The 25,332-nt window shown below is 37.0% G+C and overlaps 1 protein-coding gene across 5 annotated transcripts in view; it reads right to left on the bottom strand.

Annotated features, from left to right (window-relative positions):
• brat1 (BRCA1-associated ATM activator 1) overlaps positions 1-25,332 on the bottom strand; it is a 34,754-nt gene that overhangs the window by 5,594 nt on the left and 3,828 nt on the right. For all 5 annotated transcript variants that reach the window (XM_022664273.2, XM_022664275.2, XM_022664274.2 and 2 more), the window contains 9 exons: positions 24,007-24,161; positions 19,869-20,016; positions 17,720-18,113; positions 15,033-15,152; positions 14,686-14,768; positions 13,510-13,610; positions 10,800-10,977; positions 9,608-9,681; positions 2,478-2,562 (listed from right to left, as the gene is read on the bottom strand). In XM_022664273.2, coding sequence (XP_022519994.2) covers positions 2,478-2,562; positions 9,608-9,681; positions 10,800-10,977; positions 13,510-13,610; positions 14,686-14,768; positions 15,033-15,152; positions 17,720-18,113; positions 19,869-20,016; positions 24,007-24,161 — 1,338 coding nt within the window. The remainder of the gene's footprint in view (positions 1-2,477; positions 2,563-9,607; positions 9,682-10,799; positions 10,978-13,509; positions 13,611-14,685; positions 14,769-15,032; positions 15,153-17,719; positions 18,114-19,868; positions 20,017-24,006; positions 24,162-25,332) is intronic.

The raw sequence follows: 25,332 nt of genomic DNA, 5'->3' as shown, positions 1-25,332 counted from the left end.
AGATCAAGATAACACATTTTTACAGTGTCTGTGGAGATTGATTCTATATAAAATAACGATTTGATTCATATAACAAAATATATTGTATAATAAACGTTTTTTTTTTATTATATTTTATTTATTTATTTATTTTAACCATCTCAGTTCCCGGCCACTGTCTAGTCTTCAATCAACCTTTATTTTAACTCGGATGTACGTTGAGGGCAGCCCTCATTTTCAATGTAGCCGAGCAAATAAAAGGTAAATTTAATTATTGTAAAATATCAGTAAATAAAATATAAAAATAGATTTAAAAAATAAATAATAAAAAAAACAAACAAAAAAAAACAATTAATGATTATAATTAAGTATGGTTTAATTGACAAAAATTAAAATCTAAAGAAAGAAAAACTAATACAACAAAATGGGTTAAAATTAGCTAAAACTAACTTGTAAATAAATGAACTAACAAAAATAAAAGCAATAATAATAAAAATAGTAATAACAATAAAAGAAAATCAAAATAAGATAAAAAGCAAACGTACAAAACTATTAGAATCATAAAAATAATAATATAATAACTATAAGAATAATAATAATAAAAATAAATAAAATTAAAATAAAATAAGGAATCAAAACTAAAAGAAGAACTAAAATAAAAGTTAAGAATAAATAAGATTTAGTAAAACAGGAACAGGCTGTCTGAAGGTGGTTAGATATTAATAGTTTAAAATGATTGAGTGACACCAGTGAGCTGAGTTTTAGAGTTTTCTGTAGTGAATTCCAGCTCACTGGTGCACTGTAGCTAAAAGCAGATTTTCCCAGTTCACTAAAAACTTTTGGAACCTGGCAGCTGATACTGATCACTAGAGCGAGTCTGATAATTACTGTTTTTTACATTCATCAATGAAGTGATGTATTCTGGCAAATGACCGGAGAGTGTCTTATAAATAAAAATCAACTAGTGTGTTTCCCTTCGTACCGTTAAATATGGCATACAGCTCACAGTGATGAGTTCTGTATGGATCTCCAGTGATGAACCTCAGTGCAGAGTGATACACTGGGTCCAATAATTTGAGGGAGCTGGAGGGAGCAAGTTTATAAATAATGTCGCCATAGTCCAACACTGATAGTAAAGTTGCCTCAACTAATCTTTTTCTGGCGTGCATGGGGAAACAGGACTTGTGTCTATAAAAATAACCAAGCTTCTGTCTGCATTTACTGATTAGTTTATTTATGTGTGGTTTAAAACTGAGTTTATCATCCAGCCATGTGCCAAGATATTTATATTCTGTGACTCTCTCAATTGTACTCTCAGTTGTAATATTTTCAGTACTAAAATCAGTATTAAGAGATCTGGAAAACAACATAAACTTAGTTTTCATGGCATTTAAAACTAGTTTGTGTTTATACAATGCAACTTGTAAGTCATTAATTGAGCTTTGTAATTTTCTTGTGGCAGCCTGAACAGAATCAGCTGAGCAATATAAAATTGTGTCATCTGCATAAAGGTGGATTTTGCAGTCTGAGGTAGAAGCAGAGGCAGCAATATTATTTATGTATATATTAAATAGAACTGGACCCAAAATTGAACCTTGTGGGACGCCTTTTGTCACGGATACCAAATCTGATTTAAAATTATTCAATGACATGGACTGTTTTCTGTCAGTGAGGTAGTTTTGGGTCCATTCCAGAACAGATTCATCAAAGCCAATAATTTCTAAATTCCTTAAAAGAAGAGAGTGATCAACTGTGTCGAAGGCTTTTGTTAAGTCAATAAAAATAGCTGCACAATGTTTCTTCTAGTCCATTTCTGAATAGAGATCATTTAAAACCAGTGTTGTAGTAGAGATGGTGCTGTGTCCTTCTCTAAAACCAGACTGATATTTAGTTAAAATAGAATTTTCTAGAAGAAATTATTTCAATTGTTGGTTCACTAGAGATTCTAAAATATTTGCTAAACATGACAGTTTTGAGATTGGTCTATAATTATTTAACTCTGTTGTCTCACCACCTTTATGCAGAGAAATTATATGAGCTGTTTTCCAGACCCTGGGAATTCTGCAAGATAAAACTGAGAGATTAAAAATGTATAAAATGTATTCCAAAATAATTGGGGCTGCGAGACACAATACAAAGGGGTCCAGCCCATCTTCTCCAGTGGCTTTTCGTGGATTAATTTTAGCCAGGACATTAGCAACTAAATATGGAGAAAATGGCTGAAGTGAGAAGAGACCATGTGTTTTAAAAACAGTAGAGTTGGGATCCGTTTTATTCAATATGTTTGTGCTATTTTTATCAAAGATGTGGCCAGCTGCAGCAAAATGTGAGTTAAAAGCTTGTCTTCTTCATGCTAAAACCTGAAAACATACGTCTTTAATTGTAATACTTTAATTGAAATAGTCCTCACTTGAAAAGAACACTTTGCACCCAAAATATATAGTTATATATCAATATATGTCCAAATTAATGTGAAAAAAGAAAACAGGGTTACTCACCATGACTTATTGTCTCCAGTACAGTCGGTGAGGATGAAGATACACCAAGCCATTTGAGAACGGCTTGATATGTTTTCTTAAAAACCTTCGAAACAAAAAGGGAAGTAAAGTTGTAAAATGCCAAAACATAATTGGTGTAAATAATCCCAAAACAAAACAGAACCACTGTTAATGATGGGACATTTGAAGCGATGCCTCAAAACCTGTGTTAAGCAAAAAGGGGTGTGCCAGTGTGAGTCATTACCATAATAATCACGTGACTGATGACAAACGAGGCCTTGGATTCAGTTTGACACATGATCATTTAATTCTAGGGGTCACTACCACTTGTGATCACACTACCTCAAGGTCTTTTGTGGGTTTGGAGTTTGCGTTTGGGGTTGTGGGTGGTGTGCATTGGTTATATTAGTTGGTTAAGAGTTAGTAGTTAAAGTTCTGTTATATCACAGATTATATTAGCTATTGTTATAATTATTAAGGTCCAAGCACGTAGTGTTAAATTGTTTTATGTGGTGTGTTGCTGCACTATAGTGGCCATTTCTTGCTATAATTCTTTTCTTACATAAACAGTGATGTGGAACAAGTCTTTGGTTTAAAAACATTGGTCTTGCTCATTTACAATGATATTGTATGGAAAACTGCCAACTTTGAGCAAAACAGGCCTTTAGTAGCCTCTACAACTCTAGTCACACGGTGGCTTAGTGGTTAGCACGTTCGCCTCCCAGCACTGGGGTCTTGGGTTCAAGTCCCATCTGGGTGGAGTTTCCATGTTCTCCCCGTGTCTGCGTGGGTTTCCTCCGGGGACTCCGGTTGAATACTCTAAAATTGATCTGGTGTGTATGTGTAAAGTGTGTGGTATGTATGTAGGTTTGTGTGTATGTAAATGTGTGTAAATGTATGCATGACTGTAGATATGAATCAGCACTCTGTTCTGGGTAAATGCTGTAGTGCCTGATGCAGTCCTCCAGGTGGACGGTTGTTTCCGGTTGAGAGTACGCTGTGCGCTATTGGCTGCCGCTTCTCACCGGTGTGTGGATGAGTGTTGATGTGTAATGTGCTTGTGTGTAAAACGTGTTAATTGTAAAGCGTCCTTGGGTTTCTTGAAAGGCGCTGTATAAGTAATAAATATAAATATATGCCCATGACCCATTGTTAACTGTCTGCATGTTTGCTCCCTCTCTCTTTCTCTCTCGCACGCTTGCTCGCGCTCTCTCTCCCTCTCTCCCTGTCTCTCTCTCTATAGGTGGCACATCCTGTCAATCATCATTGAGCACGCTGCCAGCTAACCAATTGAGCGGAGACTGAGGCGGGGCTTCCAGTATAAAAGCTGCGTGAAGGAGCTGCGCGGGAGCCTGCCGGCTCACATACTGACCACTCGTTTGCACGCTCCGTTTTTTTTATTGTGGTTGCACTATGTTTTATTGTGGCCGTTACGCACTTGTCTTACTGCTTTCGTCAGAAACTAGTCGAGATCTTGCTTCTCTGTGTTACTGAAGTAGTGCTTTATTCAAAAGCTCTGTTTTGGTTCAGTCCTGAATTTTATATCTTTCTTCCCCTCAGACTGAGAACAGGTTAGACTGTGCGCGCACCTTCATTCCACCACGTAGGTAATTCATTGTATAAACACATTAGATTAAAAGGGCGGGTACCAACATATGTATTTTTGTTTTATTAGACTAGTGTAGCTAGACAGGTTTTGTTTGTTTATTCCTTTTCTTTTGGGTAGTTAGGCTAGTGTCTTAAAAGAGCTTAGTGTGATTTTGTCATGTTCTGTTCTTTTCTTTGGTACCGTTCATCTTCTCTTTCTGAGGTGAGGTTAATCCAAATCATGTCTGTCTCTGATGTTTCCCCTGTTTGTTGCTGCATAAGTATAAAGTAAAGAAAAGCCTAAATAAATCTAATTACTTGTTCTGCTTTAAGCTGCCTGCTCTCCAGTCAATTCACTCCTTAGAAACCAGTTTCAAGTACCACCTTAAGCGATCCATATCTTAATAATGTTACTGGTTCCGCTCTACACCCCTAGACCATGGCCTATTAAGTAGTGGGAACGTAACACCCATATTAAATATGGAGCTACCCCATATATAATTTAGAAATGCAGTAGCATGTAGCATCCAAAAGAGTGCTCCATACACTGATAGAGTGGTAGAAAAGGTGTTTCTTCTGTTTTTCTTTTGTTCTTTTTAAAATGGATTAAATGGATTGTGTGCCTCCTGCTGCAGTAGCTGAATGATTCCCTGTACAAACATATTTAATAATACCCCTGAATTATTGAATATTTTAATATATTAAGGCCAATAAGCTGTTTTCATATTAGTGTTTTAGCTGTAAACCCTGAAGATAAGAGTTTCCAGTGAGTATTTGAAGTGTTTAAAGAGAGCTGTGGTGAGTCAAAGCAGAAGCTCCTGTGTTCTGCTAGTTTAGCTAATCTCTGATGGGGGGAGTTAATCCTGCTGTGTTTAAGTTTAGATGTTTTGGAGGAGAAATTAGTTAAATAAATAACCAATCAGAGTCATACAATCAGAGAATGTTGTACCACTTGAATAAATGCACATAAGCGATCGTTAATGCTAATCTCTAGCCAATGCTATCTGCTGGTAGATGCTAATCGCTAGCCACAGCTAACTACTAGCCGATGCTAACCGCTAGCTAGTGCTAATCGCTAAGCTAAGGCTAGTCAGTTATTAAAAGCACTGATAACACAGTGTAAAACCTTAAACAGTCTGTGAATTCTGATGGCATTTATACATTGTGTTAGTTGAATTTATGTGCTTTAATGGTATATTATGCAAATAGGTTGTTATTTACATTACATTACATTTGGCAGACGCTTTTGTCCAAAGCGACTTACAATATTGAAGTGCAAATAATAGAAGAGGTTAAGTACAAAAATAATAGAAGTTAAAAATAAAGCATCTATAGATAGGGCCTTAAGGAGGTCAGAGGGAAATAATGGGATAGAGGAGTAGAGAAGAGGAAGAAGGAGATGAGGTTAGAATTAGTTAGTTAGTTAGAGGTGTTAGGAGAGTAAGTGCTCTTTGAAGAGCTCTGTCTTCAGGAGTTTCTTAAAGATAGCGAGAGATTCTCCTGATCTGGTAGTAGAAGGTAGTTAGTTAGAGGTGTTAGGAGAGTAAGTGCTCTTTGAAGAGCTCTGTCTTCAGGAGTTTATTAAAGATAGTGAGAGATTCTCCTGATCTGGTAGTAGAAGGTAGTTAGTTAGAGGTGTTAGGAGAGTAAGAGCTCTTTGAAGAGCTCTGTCTTCAGGAGTTTCTTAAAGATAGCGAGAGATTCTCCTGATCTGGTAGTAGAAGGTAGTTAGTTAGAGGTGTTAGGAGAGTAAGTGCTCTTTGAAGAGCTCTGTCTTCAGGAGTTTCTTAAAGATAGCGAGAGATTCTCCTGATCTGGTAGTGGAAGGTAGTTTGTTCCATCATTGGGGAACTCTGTATGAGAACAGTCTGGATTGCTTTGTGTGAGTGTTTGGCAAAGCGAGGCGACCTTCATTGGAGGAGCGCAGCGGCCGGGAGGTAGCGTAAGCCTTCAGGAGTGAGTGCAGGTAGGAAGGAGCCTGTACTGTCATCACCTTGTAGGCGATTGTAAGAGCTTTGAATTTGATGCGAGCAGCAACCGGTAGCCAGTGGAGCTCAATGAGCAGCGGAGTGACATGTGCCCGTTTTGGCTGGTTGAAGACCAAACGTGCTGCTGCATTCTGAATCATCTGTAATGGTTTTACTACACAGGCCGGGAGGCCAGTTAGTACGGCATTGCAGTAGTCGAGGCGTGAGATTACCACAGCTTGTACCAGGAGTTGGGTGGCCTGTTGCGTCAGAAACGGTCGAATTTTTCCGATGTTGTAAAGCACAAAGCGGCAGGATCGAGCAACTGAGGCCACATGGTGCGTGAAGAGAAGCTGGTCATCAACCATGACACCCAGGTTCCTAGCAACCTTTGTCGGTGAGAGAGAGAGAGAGAGTCGATGGTTATGGCAAAGTTGTGTTGAATAGAAGGTTTTGCTGGTATGACCAGAAGTTCAGTCTTTGAGAGGTTTAGTTGGAGGTGATGTTCCTTCATCCATGCGGATATGTCTGAGAGACACTGTGATATTCGTGCAGAGATTGAGTGATCATCTGGTGAGAACGACAGGTATAGCTGAGTGTCGTCAGCAAAGCAGTGGTAGGAAAAACCATGTGAGCGGATAACCCGACCTAGAGAGGTGGTGTATATTGAGAAGAGAAGAGGTCCCAGTACCGAACCCTGGGGAACCCCAGTGGGTAACGAGTGGGCTGGGGACAGCCGTCCTTGCCATGACACCCTGAACGAGCGCCCAGTGAGGTACGATCTGAACCATGACAGCGCATTGTCTGAGATCCCCATGTTCGAGAGTATAGTTAGTCGAAAGCAGCCGAGAGGTCCAGCAGAATGAGCACTGAGGACTGTCCTGCAGCTCTAGCAGTTTTTAACGCTTCTGTCACAGACAACAGAGCCGTCTCAGTAGAGTGCCCTTTCTTGAAACCAGATTGGTTCTGGTCCAGGAGGTCATTTTGGGTGAGGAAGCCAGAGACTTGATTGAGAGCTGCTCTTGATTGAGAGCTGCGGAATGATTGCAGGTGCAATGGTTTGCAGAAGGTCTGAAGGAATCGGGTCAAGTGGACACGTAGTAGGACGGCTACGCGTTAGGAGAGCCAGTGTCTCGTTCTCAGTGAGAGGAGCGAACGAGGAGAAAGCGATGCCTTCGGTAGAGGGATACCGGGCAGCAGAGCATGATGCAGGACTGCTACATGTTACATCAGTAAACTGTCTGCTGATAGCTGCCACTTTCCCAGTAAAGAATGAGGCAAGAGCTTCAGCCGTAAGGCAGGTAGCCTGAGGAGGAGGTGGAGGGTTGAGTAGTGTTTTGAATGTAGCAAATAGTTTCCGGGAGTCTGTGAGGGAGCTGATTTTTTTGTGATAGAATTCAGCTTTAGCAGCAGTGAGGCTGGCTGAAAAAGAAGCCAGGAGCAGTTGGTAGTTTTTTAGGTCTGTCTGGTTTTGCTTTTTTTGCCATTTTCTTTCAGCAGCTCGGAGTTTGGAGCGTAGTTCCCTGAGTGTGTCATTTTTGAGCCATGGCTGCGGTTTGCTTGGTTTAATGGCTCGAGATGTAAGAGGACAGAAGTTGTCCAAACAGGAGCTTAATGTGGAGCAAAGAGCATCAGTGGCATCATTAACATTGAGTGATGAAAATGAGCCTGGTGGAGGCATATTGTCAGTCACCAGCGAGGAGTACTGGTCTGCTGGGAGATCTCGAAGATTTCGGCGGAACGAGACCATAGTAGGAGTAGCTGTGGGTTTTTTCGAAATGCGAACGTTGAGTTGCATGAAGAAGTGGTCTGAGAGGTGTAGAGGAGTGACAGTTAAAGAGTCGGTGTCACAGTTACGAGTGAAGATCAGGTCTAGATGTTTGCCAGCTTTATGTGTTGGAGGGCTGGGGACCTGCTCCAGTTCGAAAGACTGCATGAGGGATGAGAAGTCTGTGAAGCTGGTACTGTCATGATGGATGTTCATATCCCCTAGAATGAGCATGGGGCAATCTTGCTCGGGGATAGAAGACAGTAGCATGTCAAGTTCATGCGTGAACTCGCCAATTTGTCCAGGAGGACGGTAGATGACAACGACAGTACGGTAAGTTTTGATGGAGTAGTAACCAGTGTGGCATGATACTCGAACGAGTTGTATGAGTTTGCAGGTAATAGTGGAGTGTATTTTAAGCGGAGTGTAAGTGGAGTGTATGTTATTTAGTATATTCTGGATATCAGAATCTGCACTTTAAATAAGCATAGCTATGGGTTTGTTCAAATGAATGTTGAAAATGATAAAAAATAATAGTTTCCGGTTAGAATAGGTAAAAACTTAAAAAAAAAAAAAACTATTTTTAAAGCAAAAAAAGAAATATTTTTATTTCTCCCCTTTGCAATCTGAATTCCATAAAAAATTAAACAAAAAAAATAAAATATTTTCTGATTTTCTATCTGATGGAATAATCCAATCGACATTTGTAATTTGATGTTGCAAAAATAAAAATTAGGGATTTAAGTAAATATTTTTAAATAGGTTCAGGTTGTGAATGACAGAAATCAAAACAAATATAAAATTTGGATTTTTTTATTTTCAAATTTAGCCTTAAAGGGTCAGAAATGTATATTAATAAATGTTACACTGATCCAGCAGAGGGCGCTAAAACACTGGACTGAAAAAAATATATAATAATCTCACTGTGTTGTTTAAACTGCAGGCCTTGGTTCTCAGACTCACAGCTTGATTTGTACCATGGGTTTTCTCCAGGGACTATATTTTCCTCCAACCGGTAAACTGGTCTGTGTGTGGGTGGAAGTATGAATGTGTGTATGACTGGATATCCAGGTGGAAGGTATTTCTGGTTTATAGAGTACGCTGAGTGCGATTGGCTCCCACAGTTGTGTGTGATGAGTGCTGAGTGTAAATGGCTGTGTTTAGACTGTAATTGTCCGGGTATCTAGAAGTTAAACTTCATCATCACCACCAGGGAGAGAAGGGGAGTGTCTGTAGCTTTTTAATCCAAGCATGAGTGCATGTGTGGGCGGGGCTTTAGTGGAAATTAGGGGTGGGCGATATGGCCCTAAAATCATTTCACGATATTTCATGGTATTATCGCGATAACGATACTCTTAGCGATATGACAAAATATTTAAAAATACAGTACTGAAACAATACGAAACAACGTTTTGTTATTGTATACGATATGATATTGCACACCTCTAACTGAGATATTAAATAATACAAGAATTTTATAAAATTTGTAACAGACGTCAATGATCCAGAATGTCATGTTACGAATAATAATGCACTCCAAATATCTCCATATATCCAGGATTGAAGTAAAATAAATGATGCTGGACAGATTTAATCTGTTTCTAATAGATTTTTAATAGGAAATGAGAAATGTGTGAATTTGTCTTTTGCATAAAACAGCAAAAAAGTAGTACCCTGATGTGATAATTAGGGGTGGGTGATATGGTACCATATTTCAGGGTATAATATTGTTCACGATATTCAAAAATGTTGCCGATCTTATTGCATACGGTACGATATGGCACACCCCTAGTGGAAAGTTCACTTACTGTGGCGTGTGTGTCAGGACACTGCAGGTACAGCAGAAGAACAGTAAGAGCCTCCTGAAGGAAGTCCACACTCTCTAAAGCAAGACAAGAAACATTCAACATTTAATCATTACAAGATAAAAAACAATTCTCTGTAGGTTCTATAATGTAAAGCATGTTTATTTATTCAACATATTTGTAGCTTAGACTTTAATTGCCTTAGATTAAAACTAACAAAAAAATCTTATTAATCAATTAAAATAATAATCAGAATAAATCACAATATTCTGCAATTTTACCAATTTTACATCAATTCTTTTTGACATTAAAATCTCCATTATGAAATGCTTAAGTCTTATAAATAACAAATTCGATTAATCGTAATATTAGCACTTGTCTTTCTTAGGACTTGAGCATTAAAAAATTAAAACTTAAATGTACAAAATAATGAATGTAAACATTTTAAAAATAGAATTATGTGTATATTAGTGGTGTTAATAGCTTAATATATATTGTATACAAATAATACTGTATACCCGCATTACATTTAAAATGCTGGTGTTTGCCTGTATATTTGGGAGGCAGACAAAAAGTGTACGGTGGTGCCTGACACTGTATTATAATATCTCAGGGTAGTTTTTATGCTTTTAACTTAGAACCTTTTGATTAAGAGAAAACTTAAGAAAACTAGGAGAACAGAAGCTGCTGTGTGTGAGATTGTTTCAGATTTTTATTTGTAAAGAAGTGGAAAAATATGTATTATTTTATTTTCAGTGAACACTTACTTGCTAGCTTATATTGGTCAATCACATAAATTACTGTATTCATCACTATACATCAATATGCACCATCTTAAAATAGTCATGCATTAATTTAACCACAATCATATACATAATTTTGTACATTCTTTAATCATTTTTTGTGTTTTCTTTTATAAGAAATGTCGGGATTTGACTTAATCTGTGTCTTTTTTATATTTAATATTGTCTCTGCTACTGTGAGTAGTAGCACCTTGTTGATTTCAAATAGAAAAGGCCAATAATCTACTGCATGTTAGAGCTAAGATAATATTGATATAGCGAAACAGAACCATTACCTTGGCCCAAAACATGTGATACAAACAGAACCATGGGCACACTGTATCGTTGCAGCAAAACTCTTATAAAAATAAGATTTTTTAGGGATACAGACATTTAAAATTAAAATTAATTACCTTTAGAATCAGCGAGGCTCTGCAAAACATCTAAGCTGTACTTCTGTATTTTGCAGCAGCCAATCACATGAGAAGCTGCAGTCCGTAGAAAAGTGGAGGGCTGATGGCCAATGCACATCTTCAGAAGTTGTATCACAGAGGAAGTGATTGATCGAATAGGGACATCATCCAAAGAATTCTTGACAGAAGGAAAAATATATAAATATTATTAGGGATGATTCCATTCATGTATCTGGCTTGCTTGCACATTTCTTGAAAGAGATCAAGCAACACAGACATAACAGTAACAGTAACAGACATAGTGAGTGTGTGACAGAGCATCCTGATTGGTCAGTCTCTGTTGCCAGCAGACCCATTGTTTTTGTTTCTGTGGGTGGGACTTACACCTTGATTATATCTTGTTTTAGAGCTTGTTAGACCAATCACCATGCTCACCATGCTATTAGTTTGTTTCTGGTCATGTTCAGTAGACCCATCAGTGTCTTCTGTGGGCAGGATTTACAATCGACTGTGTATTTTATAGTGCATCAGTTTAGTGCTGGGCGATATGGGAAAAATCATATATCACGATATTGAATTTTTTATATCACGATAACGATATATATCACGATATACCACATTTATATAAATAAATTATAAATAAATTAACAAACACGAAAATGAGGGTATTCAATCTGTAATTTCAGTTCATTTATTTTTTTTCTTTTAATTACCATTTTTATTAGTTTCAGTTAAGGAGAACTTTCACTTTCAGTTTTGGTTAATTCCTCCATTTTCGTTAACAATAATACGTGGTTACTTATGGGGATTATGGTGATTATCATACCATAGCTTTATATAAAATAAATATATGATTAAAACAGATGACTACATCACAGACTATTTCCTGGAGCCCGACACGGCCTGAGAAAAGGGATGGGAAATCTCGGGGCAAAGAAATAAAAGTCAAAGTATCCTTCTATTTAAAAGAATGGAAAATTAATAACAATTAAAATATAGTATTGCATAGTAAAGTTTAGATTGTCCTCCTGAACGTGAGCGTGAACGCGAGCGTGAACGCGAGCTCATCCGCGCGTTTAAAGCTCTGCAGGTGGATTTATGGATGCGCGGCTCGCAGGGATTTGGCGCTTCTTCTACTGTCTACATGCTGCATGATGTTCAGCCTGCCAGTCAGACTACAGACTACAGTCAGCATATAAATCGTGTGCGTTTTCCTACAGGACAAACCATTCAAACATGCGAATGAGCTCTCAGCACCGATTAAAAAAAATCACACAGTGACTGTCTGGCTTAAAATAGTTAGATACAGCTATTAAATGAATAAATCAACATTCATAGAAAAGACCAGTAAGACCTTCTGTATGCTAAATATCATAGAAGGCAGCAACAAGCTAGAAGCTAATAAGCTAATAAGCTAATAACAACATTTAATAAAAACAGAAAAATATTTTATAAAATAGGAAAATAACCAACTAAACTAAGCTCAAAATGCTAAAAGAAATATAATCAAACGAATTCTAAAATATCAAAACGAAATAGTGAACACTTGACTTATCGTCATATCGCACAGCACTACATCAGTTTAGATCTACAGTTCCGTTTAAGAGAGTATAAATGAGAAGATATAATGCACAGTAAACTTGTCTGTATTGTCCATGGTGGGCAAATGTCAAAGACATGCTGAGGTAAGGACAGGTTAATTTTTTTTTTTCTAGACAAATTTAATTGATCTTTTTTACCCAATTTTTTCCCCAATTTACACAGCCAATTACCCAACCTGCTCATTAGGACTCCCTATATCAGTAGTGATGCCCCAACACACCAGGAGGGTGAAGACTAACACATGCCTCCTCCGACAGACTCCGCCTCTTTTTGAACAGCTGCTGATGCTGCATTGCCGAGTAGCTTCGCAGCGCATTCGGAGGAAAGCGCAGCGAGTCGGTTCTGATACATCAGCTCACAGACGCCTTGTGCTGATTGACATCACCCTAGGAGTGATGAGGGGAAAGAGCGCCATCTACTGTACCCACCCAGAGAGAGCAAGACCAATTGTGCTCTCTCGGGGCTTCGGCGGTGTCAGCGCTTAGACCACTGGACCATTTGGAGCCCCTAAATTGGTCATTTATTAAAAAAAAAGGTTTTTCACCCAATATATTTCCAGTATATCTCCAATATCTCCAAACAAACAACAATTTGGTCAACCCTAAAGCTACAGCTACAGATAATGTTATTAGCTTATACAGTTACAGAGCAGAGCTGCTGCAGGCTGGATAGTGTCCTGGCACTCGCTTACACAAAACCTATGCAGGGGCTAAAACTGGTTAAACTGTGTGACACAGCCGATACTTGCTGCCCTCACATTATAAGTCACTGTCATGTCTCCGTCTGTCTGATATCGGATATAAAAATACCAATACTGGATTGGATCGGTAACATCTTTAAAAGTTAATTATACTAAATAAATAACCATGAAAAAATATGAAAAATACATCATAGGGTTTTCTTTTTTTTTTTGGTAGTTATTGTGGTTAATTGTGGGGGTGAGTGGGATATGGGTTTTGAAACGACAGATACAACTGACAATGAAACTGGAGAAAATCAGTCAGACAATGACAAAAATGTTCAGGAGATATCATAATCCAAAGTTATTATAAAACATTACAAAACAGGGAGACTAACTAAACTAAGCCAGAGTAACAGATCCACCTACCTTGCACACAAAATCAGCAATGCTGGACAGACTCTGAGTAAGCAGAGGGACACAGGAGGCTTTCTGGGATAACTGATTTGCCAAGAGTGAATCACAACCATCTGTGTAAAAACAGAAGACAAACTTTTACACAGTAAACTCTGAACACAGAGCAATGATGTGCTAATATAAATAAAAAAAAATACAATTACAGTTGTGAATATTTGATCTGGTACAGTAAAAAATATATAATTCACTTTTACTCCACTGCAGTAAATACAGAATGAACATGCTACACAGGCAGTTTACAATCTGAGAGATAATGACACAGCCATCAAAAGTAAGAGAGGCACCTAAACTGGACATGTCAGAGTAATATTACAGGATTTGACTCTAATATGTTAATTTAGCATTATGCAGTCTAGTTTTTACTCCACTACTGTTACTCTGTCTGGTGTGCGGAGCCTGGACTGGAACTAAGGCTCGCCTTTTGTCCCATTACAGATCAGTGGAGCATGAACATGATTTAAAGTCACTTAAATGACATTACTGGCCAAGGCAATGGTCATCGTTATCGTCATTAAACAAAACACATTGGTCAAAAACACAGCAACAAACCATTGGGTACTCTCCATTAGCTTTGGAAAGTAGTTACCAACATTGTCCTCAGGACAGACAAAAGTCCTGGACAGCGGTACTGTACGGTCCAAGTCAGATACATTTTTACTGATGTATATAAGAGGCATTTGTCTCAGCTCACAGTGCATCACACCATGCTGTGCAAAAAGCTGAATAGCCACAAAACAGTTAAAGACTGACACAAGTGCACCATTTACCTAGAGAAGTGATGATGCCAAAATGCACATTGGAAAGACAAAATCGTTCATATTGGGTAGCGCTGGGCAGGATGACCAAAAAAAGTATATCACAGTATTTATTTTTATTTATTTATTATTTTTTGCATGACTGTTTTTTATATATACAGCTCTAAAAAAACATTCAGTTTCTGAATCAGTTTCTCTGATTTTGCTATTTATAGGTTTATGTTTGAGTAAAATGAACATTGTTGACAGACAACATTTCTCCCAAATTCCAAATACAAATATTCTTGCACTAATGTTTGTAAAAGCATTCTGCATGGGAATGATTTGAATGGGTGAGCGAATACTTTTGGCAATATCAATGTATAAAACGTACCCTGAACTATTGTAGAGGATGCAGTAACACACAGTAGAGGACGGACAATCACATCTGTTGCTTTCTTTTTTAAATGGTCAGGGCTGAAGGAAGAAAGACAAACAAGAAACCAAAAGCAAGATTATACAATTACCAACAATGATAAAAATACCCATTTCACCCAAAATGTTTCATTTAGTATTTAAGACACATAACAATGGGAGGTAAAACATAGGAATAAAGCAATGTACATACTTGATGTGCAGTGTCTGATAAAAAATAATAAAGTAAGGTCTATGTACAGTATGAAAATACCAAAAGTAATTATGAGGTTTTGAAAAATAAAAAAAATGTTTCTTTTTACTCACCAGCTGTCCACTTGTAGGATTAGTGCTGCACACTGCAATGATTCATTTGTATTTTTTGAATACAACATGGCATCAATCAGTGTCTCCGCTTTATACTCTGGGTTAGTAAAAAAAGGACTCCTGCAGTACAGAAAAAATTCACAGACTATAACTGCATGTTTATTAAACAACATTTTCTAAATAATCTGCAACTTTAATACAGTGTTCTATAAAAACATGTTATGTATTGAAAAATGAAACTAGAAAAAGATGCACAAGATAATTTTAGGGGAAGGAAGCCCAGGGTATCCAACAATACAATATTATCACGATAGGTTTCCCTGATAACGTGATACCGTTGTACTCGATATATCTCAAACAGCGCCACCATGTGAAGTAATGAAGTAACTTTAGTAGGTATAATTGGGGAGGAGTCTTAGGAAGTTTAGAGCGCCCATGTTTAAATACAAATATCCATATAGCTGTGTGAAATGTTGTGTTTGAGTATACTGTTTTGTCTTTTTTTTTTTTTTTTTAAGAAATTCTGTCAAAATGTACAGAGCATTCAACATTCAACAAACCTACCAGACAGCTAGAGTGTCTCTATCAGACCAGGAATGGTCGTGCCAGTGATACCATAAATTAAAATATTTTGTCTTCTATCAATTCAGGAATACAACCACTCCTTTTGTTCTCCATTTTCTTCCCAATTTACAAGGCCAATTACCCAATTACCACCCCCCCCCAAGACTAGTGATGTCCCAATACAACCTGCCATGAAGCCTCGACACATGTGAAGTCAGACTCCGCCTCTTTTTTAACTGATGCTGATGCAGCATTGCCAAATAGCATCACAGCTGTGAAATGAAGCCACTATGTCTTTTACGCCCTCTAGTGGCTGGCTCCAGTTAGTGGTGTGCGATATGACGATAACAGATCGTGAAGTATTATAAGGTGTCTACGACAAGCAATCACAGAAAAACCGCTGGATCGTTAAGCACATTCTATCCACTACAGCAGTTTTCTGCTCAGCCAAAGCTCACTATTTGCTAGTGCCCTTTCACACACCCTAGTGGCCCGCACATAAACCAATCAGCTCACCAGAACACCTTTGCTTACTGCCCCTCCCCTTTTCTCACAAGCGCAAAGCCATGAATGAAAACACAGCGGCAGAGTTAGTTCCTAAAAAAGGTTGATTTCAGTAATATGGACCTGGTTTGGATTTTTCCAAGCTGATGTTACACAATCAACAGTGATATGTAAAATTTGCACAGAGGTCGTCTCACGTCTCCCATACAGTATGCTGAAAATCAGGTAACCAGCAGATTAACTACACCGCAGCTAGCAGAGGCTAATGCTACAGCCGGACCAAAACAAACACGTTAACGCAGTCATTCTAGAGAGGCACTACCTACGAGAAGAGAAGTAAACGATGGAGAGAGGTAACAGAAGCGTTTTTGAATCACTTTTTACCTGCACTTTCCCTGAATGGTGTTTTTGTGTACCATTTTAAACCAGCGTTAAAAGATTAAAATCTGTTCAAAACGTGGCTTGGCCAAAATGGTTTGGTTTTTAGTGCTGTATTTAAGAATGGTTAGATTGTTTGATTGTACTCAAGCAACATGAAAAGAATCGTGATAAAATCGTTATCGTGATTATGAAGAAAAAAATCGTGATATGATAAGTTTGCCATATCTCCCACCCCTAGCTCCAGTACAACTTTTTACCCTGCATATTTCCATTCAACTGAATGAGAGATGGCGGAATCTTTAATCTTAAATTACACATCCAGGTTTTTTTTTGGAAGTTGGGTTCTTTACATTCTGCAAGCCCCCCTAATGTTCTAATAACCCCCAGTGTTTTTCTGTTTAGTTTCTATATTTTATAGGAGATATTCTGTGATATTTAAAGGGGTGTGGCGATGTGGTGATTGACAGCTGAGGGCAAGTTGATTGACAGGTTGCCTGAGAGCGTGAAAGCGCACCTCCACTGTGGCTGTAGCTCAGTCGCAGAGCTCACAGTCAGATCTTTCTGATATTTGGATTTTACTGTTAAAAATGACTGAATTTCTGAAGTAAATCAAAGGCTTGTTCAGCAGTTAACTGTTGTAACCGAGCCTCAGGAAAACGTTATCAGCAGTTTTTTCAGTAAATAGATAATTTCCCTTCATCAATTCATTAATATTCATACTTTGTTCTTCACCCTAATTTTAGTATTTATGTTATGTTTTTAACCTAGCGTTTGGTACTTAAAGCTAGCTAACGAGTTAACTAGGTTAGCCAACCTCCTGATTATAATGGCGGCACTAAGCCCGCTGGGCCATGCAAAGCAAACAGCTGCTTTTATTGTAGAAGAAAAATCTTATGGACTGCTGCTTTAAAGTAAATTTGGTAACATAGGAAACATAGTGCTTCTTTAATCTAAGCAAAGGAGCCCATGGTGATGTATATGTGTCACATACCCTTTTAAAGATGTGGAACGTTTCTAACAGCATCCTTTTTCAACCAGTTTAACAATTCAAATAAGATTTATGAAGTTATGAAATTGTTGTGTTATTTATGTTACATCAAAATTTTAACCTTAAAATATTTACAGCCACGAGGCTACAATGTGGCACCAAAATTCAGAAGTTGGTCTGGGTTAAATATGGGTTAAATATATTTGGAATTAGGAGAATGTATGTGTTCTAGTATTAAAAATGGACTCACTTTGCAGCAGCCTGAAGAACGGCCATTACAGACAGATTTAATGAGTCATCATGCAGGTTTACCAGGACTTCCAGAGGTTCCAGAGCATGTTCCCACAGCTGTCCCTTCACAGGGTCTCTGCACTGCTCAACAGTTACAGCCAGCAGCCGCAGACCTGAGGCCACAGCTGCCTGCTCCTCTGAGGATAATGACCTGGTCACATGGCTCATTACCTCTGCTGTAACTGATCTGCAGTCAGTGCTGACAGGAGGCCTGGTCTGAGCATCACTCTCGATACTGCTGCTCAACACTGGCAGGGTGACCAAATTTAAAACGTGTACTAAAATCTGATTGGTCAAAGAGGAGAGGAAAAAGCTTTCATCATTTTGTAGAGAGAGGAGCAGCTTGATGAGCCCTGTGGAAAAAATCAAAGCAGATTAAAATCAGAAAGACATTTATTGTATCTGTACAAAAATAAACACCAAAACAAATGAAAAATAATATATTAGAACGTATTAGAACATATTACTTTATAATCCTAGAAATTACTTTATTACGAAACTGCTAAAACTGAGATCTAGTCCAGTGTTCAGCTGAGCTAAAGGCTGAAGTTGTTTCCATGTGGGTCAGCCAGACGTGACTCTTCCTGTATCAGTTTTCTCCAGGTTCATAGAGTCTTTTGAAGGTGTAGGTAACAGTACTCAAAACTCTATGGTTGTAATATATCTGTAATTTATCTAAAGAAAAGAATTCTACTTTTAATAGTTAAGAGTTCTCTGCATTTCTGTGTCTTTTTCTAGTTATTAAAAACTTTGTAAATTGTGTTTTTTGTATCCAATTCCAAAGCTTAGTTTATTTCCATTTCTTTGCATTTTTGTTACAGCACACTTTTCTTCTTATTTGATTGTCTTAAAAGCACAGGCATTTTATTGCAAACTTGGACTGGGAGTATTCTTAAACTTTTGACAAATAGTGCATGTCTACAGTATATAAAAATAACTGATATAAAATTGACAACACTGCAGGTGCTGAATAAATGTTTACTAAAGCATGTTTACTTTCTGTTCTAAAATACATTTGTTTGTAAAATAGTCCAACATTAAATAATAGAAAATCTTTACTCCTGCTTATTTGATTTTATTCTAAAAATATATATAAAGCTATTTTATATATTAGTATGTATATCACATTTAAAAAGCTCATACTACAACATGACTTTCCTAGATAGTGATTATGATTATTTTGGTAATCAATTAATCTAAATCTAGCAATTATTTCTTCCATCCCTCCATCTGTGCTTCCTGTGGGTAAGGCTTCTGTTTTAAGCTTTCTCTGTCACATAAAAATGCACAGAAGATGCTTAAATATTTACAGAATAAATATGTAATCTGTTGTGTCTGTGGCTTTACACAGGTAAGTGAAAAGGTTTTGGTTTGTCTCGCGTCAGAACAGATGTCCAAGTACTGCCTGTATAAACAGTGTGAAAGACTACAGTAACAGTTAAACTGTAGTGTGTAGGGGTGGGCGATATGGCTCTAAAATAATATCACGATATTTCAGGGTATTTTTGTGATAACGATATACTTGCCGATATAGGAAAACTAAAATAATTAATTAATTTCAGAAATATAGTATAATAGTATAACAGTATAATCATAATGTGGCAAAATAAATAATATAGCATAAAATAATATAATGCACTGAAAAATATTGCAGAATATTTTCATGCATATAAACTGCAAACTAAAACTATAAACAATTATACAATAAATATACCTGAAGCTTCACAGTAAATAATAGACTACTTTTAAGACAAACCATTCCTATTATCACAATATGGATTTTTAATATCATGATATTTCTGTGTCCCGATATATTGTATACGATATAATATTGCCCACCCCTAGTAGTGTGTGTATGTGAGTGTGTGTGTGTGTGTGTGAGTGTGTGTCCTGCTTGCCAGTACAGGACAAAAAGAGTGACTAAAAGTAATGTCTCAACTGAAACAAACATGCATGTAAATGCAGCTAGTAATAATCCAGGGGGGCAAAAAGGATCTTGCTATTGTATGATAAGTTCATAATGTAATTATCACAAAAGGCTCATCTCTATTCACAATAAAATTACTAAAAATTCACAGTAAACTATGTTAAAAAGTGTGCAAATTTACCAGTTTTACAGAAAAATCCCACGGCTTGTTGGTACTGCAGCATGTTCCACAGTCCCTGCAGCCAACCGCCACGTACCGAGGCATTTTTCCAAAGTTCAATCTCATGCCAGCTATCCGGATCAAACATGTGCAGCAACACTCCTCTCTCCTAAACCAAAAAAAAAATAAAAATAATAATTACATAGTGCTGTGTGTTTGTATTTGCCCTTTCCCAATCTTTTTTTGCATGTGCAGTTTTTAGAGATGGGATGATATACAATATCGGTATCGGGGCCAATATTAATCAAATCAAATCAAATCAAATGTATTTGTTGCTGGTGTTGGCACAAAGCAGCTTTACAGAAACATGATTACAGGACAAAGAAACAGGCAAAATATTAAATATATAAAATAGTATTTTATTCTGTATTATTTTATATATTAAGAAATCAATCAATTATTAAAAAACAGTGATTAATTCAGCTCGGAAATACAATTAGCGTCACCGGTAAGCCGTTACCTATTGCAGCCAATCCTCTACGCTACGATGCAAAAAAATGCCCTGAATTTAATATTTAACGTGTTTAATATTTAACTGTTTCTAAAAATATTTAATAAAAATTAAAACATTTCATTTGAAAGGAAACTATTGTGTATTTTCATATAAAGCATGTCATATACATGACTTTTGAATGGATTTACATTAAATGCACTTGTTTATACTCTTCAAAGAGCTGTGTGGTCTGTTTCAGCCTCATTATGTAACCCTAATCATAGTACTATTAATAAACTAAAAGTATCAGTATTTGTATCGGTATCAGCAATTTTATATCAGTTTCATATCGGTATTGGATCGGAGCTAAAAAAAAAAAAAAAGTGTATCGTCCCATCACTAGCAGTTTTCACACCTGTAGTTCATTTCTCTTTTCTCTGGTCTGAATCAGTTAAGTTTGATAACTTGAGAGTGTTTCCCCCTTTGTATGGAAATCCATAAATATGAGCACATTCTTATTGGTCAGACCTGTCTGGAGTGCAGCAAGAAAGTAAATACAGCAAAAAGGTCCTGTGTTCCTGATTCGCACCTATATATAAACAGTGTGAAGTTGTTTTAACTTTTTTAAGCATTTTAATAAATATTTTTTTACCAGCCTACTGGTATAATCTTCTACAGAGTCTGGTAAAAATCATGTACCCTATTTTACAGACTATAAATATCAAGAAACATCTATTTTCTGGTCTATTTTCATACATAAAGCACACCAGATTATAAGGCACATTTTAAGCGACAATATCAATCAACCTTTATTTTCACTCGGGGGAAAAACATTGAGGGTGACCCTCATTTACAATGTTTCCGAGCCTTTATAACATCAAAGGGATTGAACACGTTCAATAATAATTTAGAAATAATAAGAAATAGTAAAAATTAATAAAAAAAAAAGAAAAGAAGTACTCATTTTAAATCAACATTTAATAAAAATTTATATGCAAAATAGAAAATTGTAAAATACCATAAAAAAACAAACAAATTTAACACATAAAAAGTAAAAAATATATAAAATGTAAAATAAGTAAATAGATAATGGTAAAAGTAAAGTAAAATGTTAAAAATGATAAGTGATTAAATGAATAGTAGAACTAAGAACGAGAATGGAAAAAATGAACATTAAAATTAAATAAAAGTAATAATAAATTAACAAACAAAAAATATATATATATATTTATATATATATATATATATATATATATATATAATAAAAAAAAATAAAAATAAGAGAAAAATATAAACTAATAAAAAAGTCATTTTAAAAGTCACAAGCTTTCTGATGGTGATCAGAAACTAAAAGTTTAAAATGGTTCAGTGATCCAGTGAGCTGAGCTTCAGTGTTTCCTGTAGTGAATAATTCCAGCTCACTGGTGCTCTCTCTCTCTCTCTGTAGCTAAAAGCAGATTTTACCAGTTCACTAAAAACTCTCGGTATCTGATCAGGTTATTCAGCTACTGGAGCGAGTCTGATATGCATTGTTATTAATTAAGATCAGTGAAGAGATATAAGATGGCAAATACCCAGAGAGTGATTTATAGATAAAAATTAGCCAATGAGATTCTCTTCGTGTCGTATAGTGAGCAGTGATGAGTAGTGTGCAGTGGTGAGTAGTGTGCAGTGGTGAGTAGTGTGCAGTGGTGAGTAGTGTGCAGTGGTGAGTAGTGTGCAGTGGTGAGTAGTGCGCAGTGGTGAGTAGTGCGCAGTGGTGAGTAGTGTGCAGTGGTGAGTAGTGTGCAGTGGTGAGTAGTGTGCAGTGGTGAGTAGTGTGCAGTGGTGAGTAGTGTGCAGTGGTGAGTAGTGTAAGGGTCACCAGTAATGAATCTCAGAGCAGAATGGTAGATTGAGTGGTTTGTTAATGGTTAATGGTTTGAGAGCACTGGCGGACGCTTTTTTATAAATTACGTCACCATACTCCAGCACTGCTAGTATGGTTGCCTCCACTATTCTTTTTCTAGTGCGCACGGGTAAACAAGATTTATTCAGATAAAGGAATCCAAGCTTTTGTCTACACTTAATGGTGAGTTTGTTAATGTGGGATTTAAAAGAAAGTTTTTTTTATCGAGCCAGATACCGAGATATTTATATTCGCTAACTTGTTCAATGGTGGATCCTGTCAGAGTAGTAATAGTTACGGAATTTAAAATTATATTTGGAAATCTGAAAAACAGCATGAATTTGGATTTATTCGCATTTAAAACCAACTTGAGTTTATATAGAGCAGTCTGTAGAATGTTAAAAGAACATTGAAGTTTTTCTATTGCAGCATGTGCAAAATCTGCTGAGCAGTATACGATTGAATCATCTGCATAAAGGTGTAATTTGCAGTCTTTGGTAGAGGCGGCAAGATCATTGATAAAAATATTAAATAAAACTGGACCAAGGATTGAGCCCTGAGGCACTCCATTTGTTATGGGCTGTAGATCTGATTTATGGTTACCAATAGACACACATTGCTTCCTGCCAGAAAGGTAATCCTGGTCCGACATGGTTGCATTATTGCTAAAATCTTATGTAAATCTTATGTAAAGAACCTAATAGTAAATCATGATCAACAGAGATCAATAACAGACAAACCAAGTCTCCCTGAAGCTCAGGGAGTCTCCCACATTTCAGTAGAGGCTCCCTGATGCCCGCGAGTCACATATAATCTCCCGGAATTCAGAACAAGTGCGACAGACTTTTTTTCTCTAACCGCGTGTGGGAAGGAGAGAGAGGGTTCTGATTGGCTTGTTCTCTGCAAAGAGTCTGTGAGACAGCCAATCAGTTTTTAGTGTGGGCGGGCAGTGTTTTTCCCCCCTCCCGGACGGGATGTGTTCAGTGAGTGAGAGAAAGCAGATCATGGGGGAGGCAATATTAATAATTATTGTAATATGATATGAAATGTTTTTGATGTTGTGCAATTTTTTGTGATATTGTAACTGTCCATTTTTGTCAAATAAATAAAAGCATAGGCAGGAAAGCAGAGGCAGGGCCTTCCAAAAAGAAAAAAGTCATTTCACCTCTGAATACTCTAAATTTAATTTTAAAAAAGTAAAATTAATTAATATAAAAGTAAAGTTTCGTTATCCTTTGGTGTGTGTGCAAGTTTTTTTGGCGGTTAACCTCCCTGAAATCAACTTTTGCAACTTGGGATGTCTGCAATAAAAATAGTAAGAAACAAAGGTATCGCCATGTTTTCCTTCTCACGCCTAAGTAAACCAAACTGTAACTGTAAATTACTTTTTCTTCTAAAATCAAATGAGTGCTGAACATTACTCTACACAGACTCTCCTGAAAATGGTTTATTTGGTTGAGTAAAGCACTGCAGTTAGTGGCTAATGCTAATACTGCTCTAGCCTCGGGTCTGGAGAAACCTCACTGAAATTCCTATATAACACTGTACTTCAGCAGAGTGGCTTTACTGCTGATTACAATCGGACTGGTAGAATTCATAAAGAAGGAGCACTGGATTATAAGGTGCACTCACGATTTTTGGTAAAATAAAAGGATTTTAAGTGTGCCTTATAGTGTGAGAAATACGGTAATAGGGGAAACTCAATAGCAACATTCACATATAGTAGTGCTTTAGCTGTGTGTTTGTTATGCAATGACTGTAATACATTGAATTCTTACCTGAAGCCAGTTAAAACTGTCCTCTTTAGATGCCAAAAGCCCAGTGAGTTTAAGAGTGAATGAAAAGACAGTAGAATCTACTGCTTCAGATTTTGTCATTGTGTGCAGGAACTCCAGGAGACATGGTTGATAATGCTTAATATACTGCCCATCATCTGAAAAGCAGAAAAATGTACAAATTATAACCATCATACATCATACAAACTAGACTCAATCATTCCAATATTATTACATACATATAATTCCTGACCACATCTTAAATGAAAAAGTACTTTTTTTATTAAGTACACTATATTGTCAAAAATATTAACTCTCGCATTCAAATAATTAAATTTAGGTATTCAAATCACTTCTACAAGTTTTTTAAAAAGCAGCACTTATTCATGCAGACTGCTTTTACAAACTTTAGTGAAAGAATGGGTCTCTCTCAGGAGCTCAGTGAGTCCAGTTCAGTCATAAAATTTCAATACTCACTACTAAATATTCCACAGCCAACTGTCAGTGATATTATAATACAGTGGAAGAGACTGGAAACCACAGCGAGTGAGGAGCATCACAGTGCACAGTTCACCAACTTTCTGCAGAGTCACTACACCAATCACTACACACCTCCAAACTTCATGTAGCTTCACATTAGTTCATCACTACACACCTCCAAACTTCATGTAGCTTCAGAGTTCATCATCACTACACACCTCCAAACTTCATGTAGCTTCAGATTAGTTCATCACTACACACCTCCAAACTTCATGTAGCTTCAGATTAGTTCATCACTACACACCTCCAAACTTCATGTAGCTTCAGAGTTCATCACTACACACCTCCAAACTTCATGCAGCTTCAGAGTTCATCATCACTACACACCTCCAAACTTCATGTAGCTTCAGAGTTCATCACTACACACCTCCAAACTTCATGTAGCTTCAGAGTTCATCATCACTACACACCTCCAAACTTCATGTAGCTTCAGAGTTCATCATCACTACACACCTCCAAACTTCATGTAGTTTCAGAGTTCATCACTACACACCTCCAAACTTCATGTAGCTTCAGAGTTCATCACTACACACCTCCAAACTTCATGCAGCTTCAGAGTTCATCATCACTACACACCTCCAAACTTCATGTAGCTTCAGAGTTCATCATCACTACACACCTCCAAACTTCATGTAGCTTCAGAGTTCATCATCACTACACACCTCCAAACTTCATGTAGCTTCAGATTAGTTCATCACTACACACCTCCAAACTTCATGTAGCTTCAGAGTTCATCACTACACACCTCCAAACTTCATGTAGCTTCAGATTAGTTCATCACTACACACC

This window comes from Astyanax mexicanus, chromosome 21, assembly GCF_023375975.1.
Source record: "Astyanax mexicanus isolate ESR-SI-001 chromosome 21, AstMex3_surface, whole genome shotgun sequence".
NCBI classification, from domain to species: Eukaryota; Metazoa; Chordata; class Actinopteri; order Characiformes; family Acestrorhamphidae; genus Astyanax; species Astyanax mexicanus.
This window is presented reverse-complemented; position numbering and strand designations above follow the sequence as displayed.